The sequence below is a fragment of the Rosa rugosa genome, chromosome 4 (assembly GCF_958449725.1).
Source record: "Rosa rugosa chromosome 4, drRosRugo1.1, whole genome shotgun sequence".
Lineage (NCBI taxonomy): Eukaryota > Viridiplantae > Streptophyta > Magnoliopsida > Rosales > Rosaceae > Rosa > Rosa rugosa.
This window is the reverse complement of record NC_084823.1, coordinates 49,619,732-49,633,098: the sequence shown is the minus strand read 5'-3', so window position 1 is coordinate 49,633,098 and position 13,367 is coordinate 49,619,732. Positions and strand designations below refer to the sequence as shown.

Genomic DNA, 13,367 nt, shown 5'->3' with positions numbered 1-13,367 from the left:
CTTTCAATATCTTTCCGATTTAAATCTTAACACAGGCGTTTACAAATGAAAAATGGAGCACTGAACTTCTGCACCCAGAGGAATAATTGAAGTTCATTTATCAAGTATAGCTACCACTGGTCATATCATCTTAAATTGTCATTTGTTGCAATGCTCTCTGCAATTCCAGAGGCAATGTGTTCCCGTTAACGACCCATGCTAGGAGGTGTAGGAGGAGGAGGAGGACGAAGACCCTGGCCCTGCATCTGTTGTCCTTGGAAAGCTTGTGGTGGAGGTGGCATAGTCGGTGGTCTACCCACCTGGGTACCAGGAGTGAAATTCACCATTGTGTTATTGCTGACAGGAGGTGGAGGTGGGGCAGGTGGAGCCCCACCAGGAGGCATAGGCCCAGGGCCATTTACCATAGGAGGAGGTGGCAGTAAGGAACCAGGAATAGTTGGTGGAGCTCTAGGAGGGTTTCCCATAGGTGCACCAGGCTCCATTCCTTGTGGAGGAGGAGGAGGTGGACCTCGGGGTGGTGGGGGTAGAGGCCTTGAAGGAACTCCAGGAGCACCTGTGCCATTGGCATTTGGGGGAGGTTGAGGTTTGTTCGTCTCTGGTGGCTTAACTTTGAAATATAGCTGCAACGTGAACATTTTGGAGTCTGGATCCCAATGTGAGAAGAACTTCGGAGTCGATTTGTCAATCTCTGTACTAGGAACCTTAAAAGCAATTATCTCGTATGGTTCGGCTGCAAACAGAAGATACTGGTATCTTTTCTCATAGGGTTGGACCCTCTGCTCATAAGATGACATAAAACGATGCCTTGGCTTTGCATTATCTTCTATTTCCGGATACTCAATCTGGAAGAGAAGGGACCTTTGCTTTGTCTCTCCATCAAACTGCTTTGTTACTCTATAGCCCGGCCTACCAATTTTCACTGTTTTGCGAACGGAGACTTTGCGCTTGTGGGGCTGGGGCTGAGCAGGAATATCCTTGGCCTCACGCGTGGCCCGCTTGGCGAGATAGGTCTGGTGGCGCTTTCCCTGTGTATGGGCCAAGTAGTTACCCTCATTGTTGTGCAAGGTCAAGCAAAGTTTACACTCATAGCTTCCGAGGTGATTGCGCATGAAGTATGGATCTTTGGCGAGATCGATGGTCTCGAGGGCAAGTCGTCGGAGTCGCTCGCGGCGGTCGATGGCTTCGTTCTGGGCGGAGGCGGCGCCTCCACCTCCGGGCTTTGAACCCCACTCTCGGTCCATGTTTTACTCAGTGGCTTAGTGACTTTGTAGTGGGGAAAACCTTCCTTTATATAGAGGGGCTTCAACTCACATATCCAAACCGTTATTCATTAGGAGATTTAATTGCATTGGGAAACCTTATCTCTTTAGAATTCGTATTCCTCGTCTCTCTTTCCTTATACGTTAGGGATATTATGATTCCTACAAACATTAGGGTTAATATTTACAGTTCGGCCTGTCCCAATAATCAACATGACATCTTAAAGCTGATTGTTCAACAACAAAAAAAGGCTGGGTTTCTACTTTCTAGGTTGTGCTCTGCAATAGCTTTTCGCACAAGAAAGCTAGTTTACTTCTTCTTTTTATCTTTTAATATTAAAATTGATTGTGAGAAATTCTCCATTCATTGCTTTTCACATAACACTAAAATTGCTATACATGATTTCAGAAAAACTCGGTTCCTTAAATTTATCTGAACTTCTTATTGAAGACCAAGTTTCCAATTAGACTGAAGAACTACATTTTAAAAAATCAACCTAAATGGGCAAAAATATATTCATCTCAAGTCAGAGTGTCTGTAACATACCATTCCGCTGACATCTCAAGTAGTGATAGACAAGAAGGTGTGGTACTACCTACGGTGGTATATAGACAATAAGTCCACTCATTAGACATCAAATTACATAGAAAAATAGTGTGAATCCTTATTTGATACTACTCCAGAGGCGCTAAAGACACCTAGATTGCACAAGTGCTTAGTTCCCTAAAACAAGTAGGGAAATTTATTGAAAATAGAAATAACTAAAACTTATTTAAATAGCAGTCCAAGGCACAAAAGATAATTAAACCCTAGGCCCACAATTGACCTAGCCAAGTTTCCTTCACTGCTGCAGATAAGTCACAAATGAACCCCGAGCGACACAACTTGCTGCCGCAAGCACACCACCGCAAGAGCACAATGATCGGTTGCACCATCGCCCACGAACCCATGGACTAGCTGCACCGCCGCCACGAAACCATACTGAAGCCCCGCCTCCAAGAAGAAATCAGAGCTCCCGCGCCATCATCGCAGACTGAAATGAGATGGCCTGGATTTTGATCCAGTCCCACCCAGCACCAAACTCATCTCCTAGAACCGGTGTCCATGGATGCCTTACCTCCGAGCCCGATCCGGAAAAACCACGCTGATCAAAATCTGTCAAAACCTCAGGCCAAACCACCTCCCAGATGATCAATGGGTATTCGTTTCCCGTCCGGCAGCATCATAATGACGGCAAGACGCCATCGCAGATGTCACCGAACGAGGAATAAAAGCGATGAAAGGTATTCGCAGCGCCTCCCCTAGCTGGTTAGATTGGGAGAAACCTATAAATGACTTGGCCTGGACAGCTGTTTTTTTTTTTAACAATTGAATGTCATATTTTCTCTCACATGATCAAAATAAACAATTCTTCTTAAAATCAATCATTAAAGACTAATTTCGCAAAAAATCACTATGAACTACAAATTACTGATACAAAGATAACCCTGACACCAGAAACATGGAACAGTATTGCAAGGCAGGGGTGGAGCCACGTTGGGGCCTAGTGGGTCCCGTGCCTCACTGGGATTTTGAATAAGTAGCATAGAGTTTCCCTTGGTAACTAAATGCCAAGTTGGTGCATGGTGGCTCCCTGATTCTAGTTACAAATGTAGCTGCAGGTCTCAGGTTCGAGGGCTTTTGCAACATATTGGACTTAGTTTTGTTTTCAAATTCTTGCTTTTTTAACATTAACACTATTATTTCTTATAATTTTAAAAATCAAAGATAAAATATAGGGCTAATTACTGTTTAGTACCCTGTGGTTTGAGTCCAACATCGATTCAGTCCATCGACTTTCAATTTCATCAAAAACACCCCTGTATTACCAAATCTCATCTAATAGGTCATTCCGTCAATAATCCGTCAATTGGAGCCGTTAACTCGCTGACGAGGCATGCCATGTCAGATTATGTGGGCCCCACCTATCAGGCAAAATGTCAAAATTGCCCCTACCTCTCTCCCAGCTCCAGAAGAACTCGGCTTGCCCAGGCCCAGGCCATAGAGAGAGAACCACTACCTCTTCTGCAATGGCCGCCCCTCCATCTCCGACCTCCGACTATCCCAAAACTCCAGACGTTCTCTACGCCTCCACCTCCAGTCTCACACCATCAAACCCAGTTCACCAATAACATTAAACTCCAACATAGACAAAAAAAGACTAAAAATTTTCAACAGAATTGACCACCTAGAATGAAATTGAATTAAAAGAAGAAAAACAGAAACTGAGACTTGCATCAAACACAGTGAAGGCGATCTCCCAAGGATAAAACAATATATCTCTCTCTCGCTCTCTGATCATGAGCGCTGACTCGTGGGGGACGGTGTCGAATTCACCGGAGGAGGAGGCCATGTCGGCGGCAGCGGCGTCATCGTCTTCATCGGAGGAGGAAGAGGTGGAGGACACTGATGAATTTCAGACCACCATCTCGTTGTCGTCGTCGTCATCTGAGAAGAAGAGGCAAAATCTCCGGTTTCATACAGAGCTGAACCAAGTTTGTCTATTCCAGAGGACCTTGAGACCCCTGTTTCAGACTGCCTACACCGACCAAGAGTACCCGGACGACATGTTCCTCGCCGGACAGATCAGCGACGCCAGCCACTTCTACACCAGATCTCACCCCTCCAGTCGCACCAGCAGCCTCACCTCGTACTTCCTCGTATTTAGCGGCGGCCATGGCCACCGCTTCATCATCTTCACCACCATTCCGATTCAATTGAATCAAATCAGAAAAACCCAACCTAAATTTGGTCTGAAGATTTGGTTTTGATTTGAGAAGAAGGCCATTATTTTGGGCATTTAGAGAGAGACAGAGAGAGAGAGAGACGGTGTGTGGGTGTGGGAGCTGGGAGAGAGGCAGGGGCAATTTTGACATTTTGCCTGATAGGTGAGGCCCACATAATCTGACATGGCATGCCTCGTCAGCGAGTTAACGGCTCCAATTGACGGATTATTGACGGAAGGACCTATTAGATGAGATTTGGTAATACAGGGGTGTTTTTGATGAAATTGAAAGTCGAGGGACTGAATCGATGTTGTACTCAAACCACAGGGTACTAAACAGTAATTAGCCCTAAAATATAATTTCATGCTTTTTTAACCTTAACACTATTATTTCTTATAATTTTAAAAATCAAAGGTAAAATATATACCATCATAAAGAAAACTATAAATTTGATTAAAAATATATATAAATTTTTTTAAAATATTGATATTTTCATAACTTTATTCTAATTTATTAATCTTTATTAAAGTTTGATTACTTGACATATGTAAATTTTTTTTTTCTAAGATTTCCAGGTGCCCCACTTGAGTTTAATTTTTGGCTCCGCCACTGTTGCAAGGGTCCTTTCTGTCTTTCAAAATCTCAAATCCAAAAACTGTTTTCAAATGCAAACCAAATGATCTTAGTATCAAGTTGAAAAGTTTAAACTCGGCCTCCATATTGAAAAGATGGTAAATCACTTCTCTCATAATAGTTTCCCCCGTCCCTGCCTGGCGGCATACAAAATCTAGCGATTTACTTCTACTAAGGGCCATCGCGTGCCGCCTTCCTTCTTGTTCCTTACTAATAAATTCATCGGGTTTCCTTCCTCTTCGGAGCTCACACCATGGCAACACACAGGGACGGAGCTACTCAAGGGCCTGAGGGGGCCATGGCACCCCTTAACTTTTTGACTGCATATGTAATTGTTGCTTGCAATCTAGTTGACTTGAGTTTCTACACACACAATTATTAATATTGGCACCCCCTAGTTCTTCACGTGATTGGCTTCACATGAAAATATAATATATCTCACCTATCTTTTGATTGGTTAGTTTGGAATAATAGTAAATAATAAAGAATTTTTGGATTTTAGAAGCATGCTTGTATTTGGAGCATGCTTGTTGCACCTTGGTATTTGGAGAACGCCTCCCTAGAGCACGCCTGTTTAATCTGATCAAATCAATTATACAATTATACAAAGGGGCAAGGGGTTGTTTAATCTGATCAAAATCAATTCAATCCCATTAAGACGAACAACTGAACAGAGGGGACTGTGGTTATGCTCTCATGAGAGTTTGATTCTTCATTCAGTCATTCCTCCATTAGTATTTGCATATTAATTTGCATCAAGATTCGATACAGGTGCTATGCTCTCTTATGTAGTTATCTACTTATCTGAACAGCTTTGTTTTTGTGATTTAAGTTATGAAATATTCAGAATTTGTTTCATGTTTAAGTATATTGGTATTGAGAGAGATTGATGAGAGAAGTGTATTTCATTATAGAGAATAGGAGCCCTATATATAGGGATTACAAGTGCATAATCTAAGAGTACAAAGATTCCTTATCTAACTTGGAGTAGGAAACCTCTCCTATTACAACTATAGAACTTATCCTAGTTTGACTAGGCACACTAAGTGTCAATATCCTTCAACACTCCCCCTTCTGCCGCTCAAACTTGGTGGTGACGCTTCATCCGTTGCCTCGTTAAAAACCTTGCTCAAGTGAAAAACCCTGTGGGATAAAAATGAACTCGAGGAGGAGAAAAGAGTGCAACACGTCCTTGATCCTTCGAGACTGAGTAACTCCCCCTGATGTCGAAATCTCCCCCTGATTGCTACAATCATGGGAGTTCGGATAACCTTCTTAATCCGATACTCTTCACATGTTTCTCGAAGGGGGATTTAGGTAACGACTTAGTGAATAAGTCCGCTATATTATCCTCTGATCGGATTTGATTCACTTCAATCTTTAGAAGTGATTGTTGTTGCTGATTATAAAAGAACTTAGGCGATATATGCTTGGTGTTGTCGCCCTTGATGAAACCTAACTTCATTTGTTCAATACAAGCTGCATTATCCTCATAAATGCATGTAGGTTCATCTGTGGTAGACTTCAAACCACAACTTCCTTGAATGTGTCGAATTACAGACCTTAGCCATACACATTCACGTACAGCTTCATGTAGAGCAATAATCTCTGCATGATTTGAGGAAGTAGCAACAAGGGTCTGTTTCGTAGACCTCCAAGATATCGCAGTGCTTCCCATGGTAAAGACATAACCTGTTTGGGACCGACCTTTGTGAGGGTCAGAGAGGTACCCTGCATCAGCAAAACCCATCAAGACATCATTGTCGTTTTGATGGAGGGAGATAGGAGGACGCCGGCCACCATGAGCGGCGGCGGCAACATGGCCGGCGGCCATTCCATGGACGGGGGCGTTTTGCCTTTTGGGGTCCGATCCCAATGTCCGTCATTCCTTTTCTCTCTGTAGGGATAGAATAGGCCCATATCAATCGTACCTCTTAGGTATCGAAAGATGGTCTTTACACCAATCCAATGGCGGCGTGTTGGCGCAGAGCTGTGTCGAGCTAACAAGTTCACTGCGAATGAGATATCCGGTCTTGTGCATTGAGCTAAGTACAATAATGCGCCTATTGCACTTAAATAGGGCACTTCGGCCTCTAAGGGTTCTTCGTCCTCATCCCTTGGACGAAACGGATCTTTTCCGGGCTCAAGACTACGGCCGATCATGGGAGTACTCGCAGGCTTTGCTTTATCTTCATTAAAGCACCTTAGAATTTTCTGAGTATATGCAGACTGATGGATCAAAATCCCATCACTACGGTGCTCGAGTTCTAAACCGAGACAAAACCGTGTTTTCCCAAGATCTTTCATCTCAAATTCGGATTTCAAGTAATTAGCAGTTTCCTTTAACTCATCTAGAGTTCCAATTAGGTTCATGTCATCGACATAAACTGCTACGATTGCAAATCCGGAACTTGTTCTTTTAATGAACACGCATGGGCATATTTCATTGTTAATATATCCCTTCCCAATCAAGTAGTCACTTAGACGGTTATACCACATCCGTCCAGACTGTTTTAATCCATACAGTGAGCGTTTTAATCTTATTGAAAACGCGCTCCGTGGTTTAGAGCCACTTGATTTGGGTAATTGAAGTCCATCTGGAACCTTCATATATATCTCTGAATCTAGATCCCCATAGAGATATGCTGTAACCACATCCATAAGCTGCATGTCAAGTTTTTCGGAAACTACCAAGCTGACAAGGTAGCGGAACGTTATAACGTCCATTACGGGAGAATATGTCTCCTCGTAGTCGATTCCAGGGCGTTGTGAGAAACCTTGCGCCACAAGGCGGGCTTTATATCTTACCACCTCATTTTTCTCATTACGCTTTCTAACAAAGACCCATTTATGGCCAACAGGCTTTACACTTGGGGGTGTCTGCGTTACAGGCCCAAATACCTGTCTCTTTGTTAGTGAATCCAATTCAACCTGGATCGCATCTTTCCATTTAGGCCAATCTGCTCTTCGTTGACATTCTTCAACAGAGCGAGGTTCGATATCATCATATTCTATAATCCCTTTCGCAATATGATATGCAAATGCATCATCAATCGCCATAGAATTTCTATCCATCATCTCATGTACACTAGTGTAATTTATGGAGATCTCTCTATTCTCTGGAGTTGGTTCTGACATTGGAGCGTCCCCCAATGATGTCTCTTGGACATAACCATAATCCGGAATATTCTCATGAGATGGATTATTTATATCGATGATTAATGGATTATTTTGTGCCAAACTTGCTTTCTTTCTTGGGCGAGAATCCATCGAACCTATGGGCCTCCCGCGCTTCCTGGCGGGAGCCGTGGGCCTAGCCATAACGTCACCATCATTTAGAGATGGGACGTTGGCGCCATGCTCATGCATTCTTGAGTTGGCGTCATGTCCTCTACTTTTAGGGACATCAATTCTTGCAGGCACGTTTGCAGCAGGTATGTGTGATCTCGTCACTTTAGCGATATCAGAAAACGCATCAGGCATCGATTCTGCTACGTTCTGAAGATCGAGGATTCTCCGCACTTCAATTTCGGACTGTGCGGTTCGGGGATTAAGATGAGACAGAGTGGGGACAGACCACGACAATTCCTGTCGTTCCTGTTGAACATTGATGTTCTTATCTCCCCCTAACGACGGGAAGACTGTCTCATCGAAGTGACAATCCGCAAATCTAGCGGTAAAGAGATCGCCTGTCAAGGGTTCTATGTAGCGGATAATCGTTGGAGAATCATAACCAACGTAAACGCCTAATCGTCGTTGAGGACCCATTTTGGTGCGCTGTGGAGGCGCAATTGGCACATAAACTGCGCACCCAAATATGCGTAAGTGTGAGACATTGGGCTCATACCCAGTCACCATCTAGGACGCAGAAAAGGGTTGAGTGGCAGTAGGCCTCAGACGAATAAGCACAGCTGCATGCAATATTGCATAGCCCCAAGCAGAAATAGGGAGATTGGTGCGCATCACCAATGCTCGAGCAACCATTTGTAGTCGTTTAATGGTGGCTTCTGCGAGACCATTTTGGGTATGAACATGAGGAACAGGATGTTCAACATCAATCCCAATGGACATGCAATAATCATCAAAAGTCTTTGATGTAAACTCTCCAGCATTGTCTAATCTTATAGACCTAATAGGATGATCAGGGTGGTGAGCCCTTAACTTAATTATTTGTGCTAGGAGTTTAGCAAATGCAGCGTTCCTTGTGGACAATAGCATGACATGTGACCAGCGTGTCGATGCATCAACCAATACCATAAAATATCGAAATGGTCCGCATGATGGTTGAATAGGTCCACAAATATCACCTTGGATTCTTTGCAAGAATGGTATATTTTCTTTGGTGTCCTTTGCATAGGATGGTCTCGATCCTAACTTTGCTAAAGAGCAGGCTTTGCAGAACGAATGATGGGCTTTAGAAACAACCAATGAGGAGTTTGGTTGAGCCATGAAGTCACAATGGACTTTAGAAGTAGAAATTCGAGTCAGAGGAGCAGAGGGGGCGTCAAAGCCACCCTTGAGCCGCAGGGGGATGGCGGCGCCGGCTAGTGGTGGCCGGACTTGAAAAGGGAAGGTGCCGTGAGGCGCAGGTGCTCCTCCTTGATCCAAATTTCGAGTTTTACTTCCTTTCGTTCTGAAAAAGGGATGTCCGTGTGAAGTCTTTAATATACGGATCATCATGTCACGACCTGGGTGTCCCAAACGGTCGTGCCAAAGCCTATATGTGTCGGAATCCCATAAATCATCTCTCATGACATGGTTGGATTCAATGACTCGAATAGTGGTTGCGTACAACCCACTAGAGCGACACATAAGTTTCTCTAAGACTCGTTTATGTCCGTAGTCATTAGAGGTGATGCAAAGGAACTCTTGTCCATTCTCACAATGTGTTTCCACATGAAAACCATTGGCTCTTATATCTTTGAAGCTTAATAGGGTTCTTCCTGCCCTAGGAGCATAAAGAGTTTCGGTGACATTTAAACTCGTGCCATTTGGCAACATAAATTGGGCTGGTCCTCGACCATGGATCAATCGAGATGATCCAGCCATCGTAGTCACGGAAGATCGAGATGGTGTCATCCATAGAAATAGCTGTCTATTTCGAAGGATAGTATGTGTAGTTGCACTATCCACGAGGCATTCTAGCTCTCCAGGAAACATACTGAAAAATAATAAAGTTCGAATTAAAAATATGTCCAAGACATTGTATAGAACAAATCGAAAACTTTATTAAAATAGCCAATACATCAAAGTTTCTTGACCAAAATCTAATCCAATATAAAAATCAAACTGTAGACAAATCGTAGTCACTCAATCCGTTCGGTAATTTCAATTTAGTTGTGACCAGGTAAGGTAAGGCGAGATTTTGGTGGAGCGTTGCTCACTTTTAAAACCGTTCTCTCAGATCAAACCTTGCCTAGACATCACAAGTACTCTTGAGTACGCCTAGAGGGAAAAAGTTAATACAATAAGTCATTTTATTGATTTAAGGCATAATTGCCATTACATAATTCTTGGAAAAGTAAAGGACTATACTAATCAAAATCTGCAGCATCCTTGTGCAATTCTTTGTCAAATTTGAAGTCCGCTATGGTGAGATTGACGTTGGCATCATCACCATCTTCTTCTATATTTTCGGCAAAATTGGCTTCATGCTCTCTGAAGTCTCTAAATGCCTTGTAATGCGCAGCCAATTGTTTGCTTGCTTTGCATTGTTTGAACCAGTGCTCACTAGATCCACATTGATGACACATGTCATTGTGATTTCCTCCCTTTAATTGAGGTGCATTGTTTGCACTTGGGTGGCGTCCCCCATAGGAGTTGGCGCCATTCCCACGGCCCTGGGTGGTTCCTCCATGTCCTGGAGCCCCACGGCCTCCTCTCCCACGTTGCCACGTATTGCCACGTGATCGTCCTTCATTCTGACGAGTACCTTCCTTTGTAGGGCGGTTATATGGACCAGAATGTCCGTTGTGTCCCTTATTCTTAGGGTTCCGCTCCTTGCGCCCTCCTTTGGGTGCATTATTATAATTCGCCTCATGAACGCTCTTAGTTCCGATAGGCCTTGAATTATAATTCTTCACGAGGATATTATCATGCTTTTCAGCTACAGACATAATAGTAATGAGCTGATGAAATCTCGTGATCCGTCTAGTATCGAATTCCGTTCGATATTGCTTTGAGAGCAAAATTGCTGAGACGGGGAAGGTGGAGAGAGTTTTCTCAATTAGTTCTTGCTCTGTGACGGGTTGTCCACAGAACCCCAACATGGTTTTGAGGCGTAGAACTTCTGAATTATATTCAGCTACAGACTTGAAGTCGGCGAATCGTAGATTGCCCCATTGAACTTTCAAGTCAGGGAGGAGGGTATCCTTGATATTACCAAATCGCTCTTCTAGCGCGACCCATAATTCTCTAGCATCCTTGATTGCCATGTACTCCAATCGGAGTGATTTATCCATGTGGCGCCTCATCAAGATGAGGGCGGTGGCATTGTTCGTAGCCGTACGCTCAAATATGAGAGTAGGATTAGGAGCTTGAATTAAGGGTAGGATCCCTTTTGAAGTGAGATGGTGCTCAACATCCGTGGCCCAACTATGATATTCCGAGCCAGTTGAGGTAAGTGCAGGAAAGTCAAGTTTCGACATCCTGAAATAAGAAGAAGGAATATATTAGTTTCGGAGTTAAAACTTCCACGACAACTAAATATTAAGATTTCCGAGCTATGCTACCAAGAAATCGATTTCCAAGAAAATTGGATTAGACCGAAACAATGATGTTTATAAGGTCATAAATCGATGCTTGCGGACGCTCTTAGTCCGAAGTCTTTACGAACACTCTTAGTTCGTTTATAGCGCGAATCCCCACGATTCCGCTTTGAATCGAACTCACGTTCTATGAAAGGTGGGATGAAGAAGAAGGGAGGTTTTTAAGTCCCCGAGAAAAAGAAGAAATATTCAAATTTCAAATTTTAGGAACTTCAAAACTTACTCTTTTGAATACTTACTTTTTGGTTTTGGATCACGCGCGTGTCGATGCAGGCGTGATGGAACGAAGCGAGTCGAGTAAAGGTGTGCAGTGGTGCGCGGCAGCAGGGGCTGCAGTGGCAGCGAGTTGCAGGTGTGCTGCAGGGGCAGCAGGGGGTGCAGGGGCTACGGGCGCGAAGTAGGCAGGCCGGTTGCGGGGCAGCAGTCGGTGCGGGCAAGGCAGCAGCGAACGCAGGTGTGCGTAGGGGCTGCGGAGGCAGGTGTGCGCGGGGCAGCAGGGGCTGCAGAGGTGCGCGCGGGGCAGCAGGGGCTGCGGAGGCGTGCGGGGCAGCAGGGGCTGCAGCGGTGGCTAGCACGGGCTAAGAGCTGCGGCAGTTTTGGTGATAGGGATTTCTTTTCGGGTTTTGGCTTTTGCTTTGTGTGGCTAGAGTCGTGCTGATAACGTGTTTAAGTATATTGGTATTGAGAGAGATTGATGAGAGAAGTGTATTTCATTATAGAGAATAGGAGCCCTATATATAGGGATTACAAGTGCATAATCTAAGAGTACAAGGATTCCTTATCTAACTTGGAGTAGGAAACCTCTTCTATTACAACTATAGAACTTATCCTAGTTTGACTAGGCACACTAAGTGTCAATATCCTTCAACATTTCAATGATTTTTAATTTTTGTGTATATATTTTCACTTGTAGATGAGTAAACAATCAAAAATTCATGGATGTTTCAATGATTTTAAATTTTATATATATATTTTGATGTATAATTCATTATTAAGTGTTTTTTTTTTAAATATTTTTTTAATATATTTTTTTCATCCATCTTATATTGGCCCCCCTTATTTGTGATCTCTGGCTCCGTCCCTGGCAACACAGTAACGATGACCACCTTTTGCAGCATATATATACAGCAGCATTTTCCAATATATATGCGACTATCAATAGCTGCTGGGAAACCATTAAATCCAACTTCCTCAGCTAACTTCAAGTTGTTATGCGGGCGGCTCTCAGCTTTCAACAACTTTACCTCCGACCCCAGAATGTCCCCCTAAAAAAAACAAAAAAGAAAAAATATTAGTACGTACAGTTTTGACATATATAACAGGAGTAATATAGTAAAATGAAGTATTATTAGTATCTTTTGCAACCAAGTTACCAATTCTAGACCTCTACTCTGTCTATTTATCCCCAGGCTCCCTTCTTCTACTTGCTGCACTCTTTGACAACTTAACAGAAACTTTGTCGGGTGATAGTGAGAAAAAGAGAATACACCTAGCTAACTGGAACCTGCTGTGTGGGCCTAAAGAGCTTGGTGTCCAAGTATTAAAAGATATCGCAAAATGATGGTGGTTTCTGGAGAGTCGATTCTTAATTATAATTACATGAGCCCTACTGGTAGCTCTGCTCTAGTACTTTGAGAAGCTTAGTGGGATTACCACCCAGAGGAAGCCCCAAGTAAAGGCCAAAACTCTGCAGCCAAACTGTACGTTTTAGCTATTTCTGTGTTCATACCTACCAAAGAGCATTTAGCCGATTGATTTTCAAACCTGAAACCAAGCAAAAGCTATCAATGATCATATCTAAGTGGCCTTAGACCTGATTAAGTATAAGTGATGCATGATGGTAAATTTTAGTAACGCATAAGAGGGGAGATGACTCTAAAGCATACAGTTCCATTAACAACTCTCACACACGATAACTGAATGTTGCTCAAACAGCAGAAAA

General features: G+C 43.3%; 1 protein-coding gene across 1 annotated transcript; it reads right to left on the bottom strand.

The window, feature by feature from the left end:
- Nucleotides 1-185: 185 nt before the first annotated feature.
- On the bottom strand, nucleotides 186-1,241 carry LOC133706913 (uncharacterized). The gene has a single exon (XM_062132455.1). The coding sequence runs from the start codon at nucleotides 1,239-1,241 to the stop codon at nucleotides 186-188; it is 1,056 nt and encodes a 351-aa protein (XP_061988439.1).
- Between the last annotated feature and the right edge of the window lie 12,126 nt (nucleotides 1,242-13,367).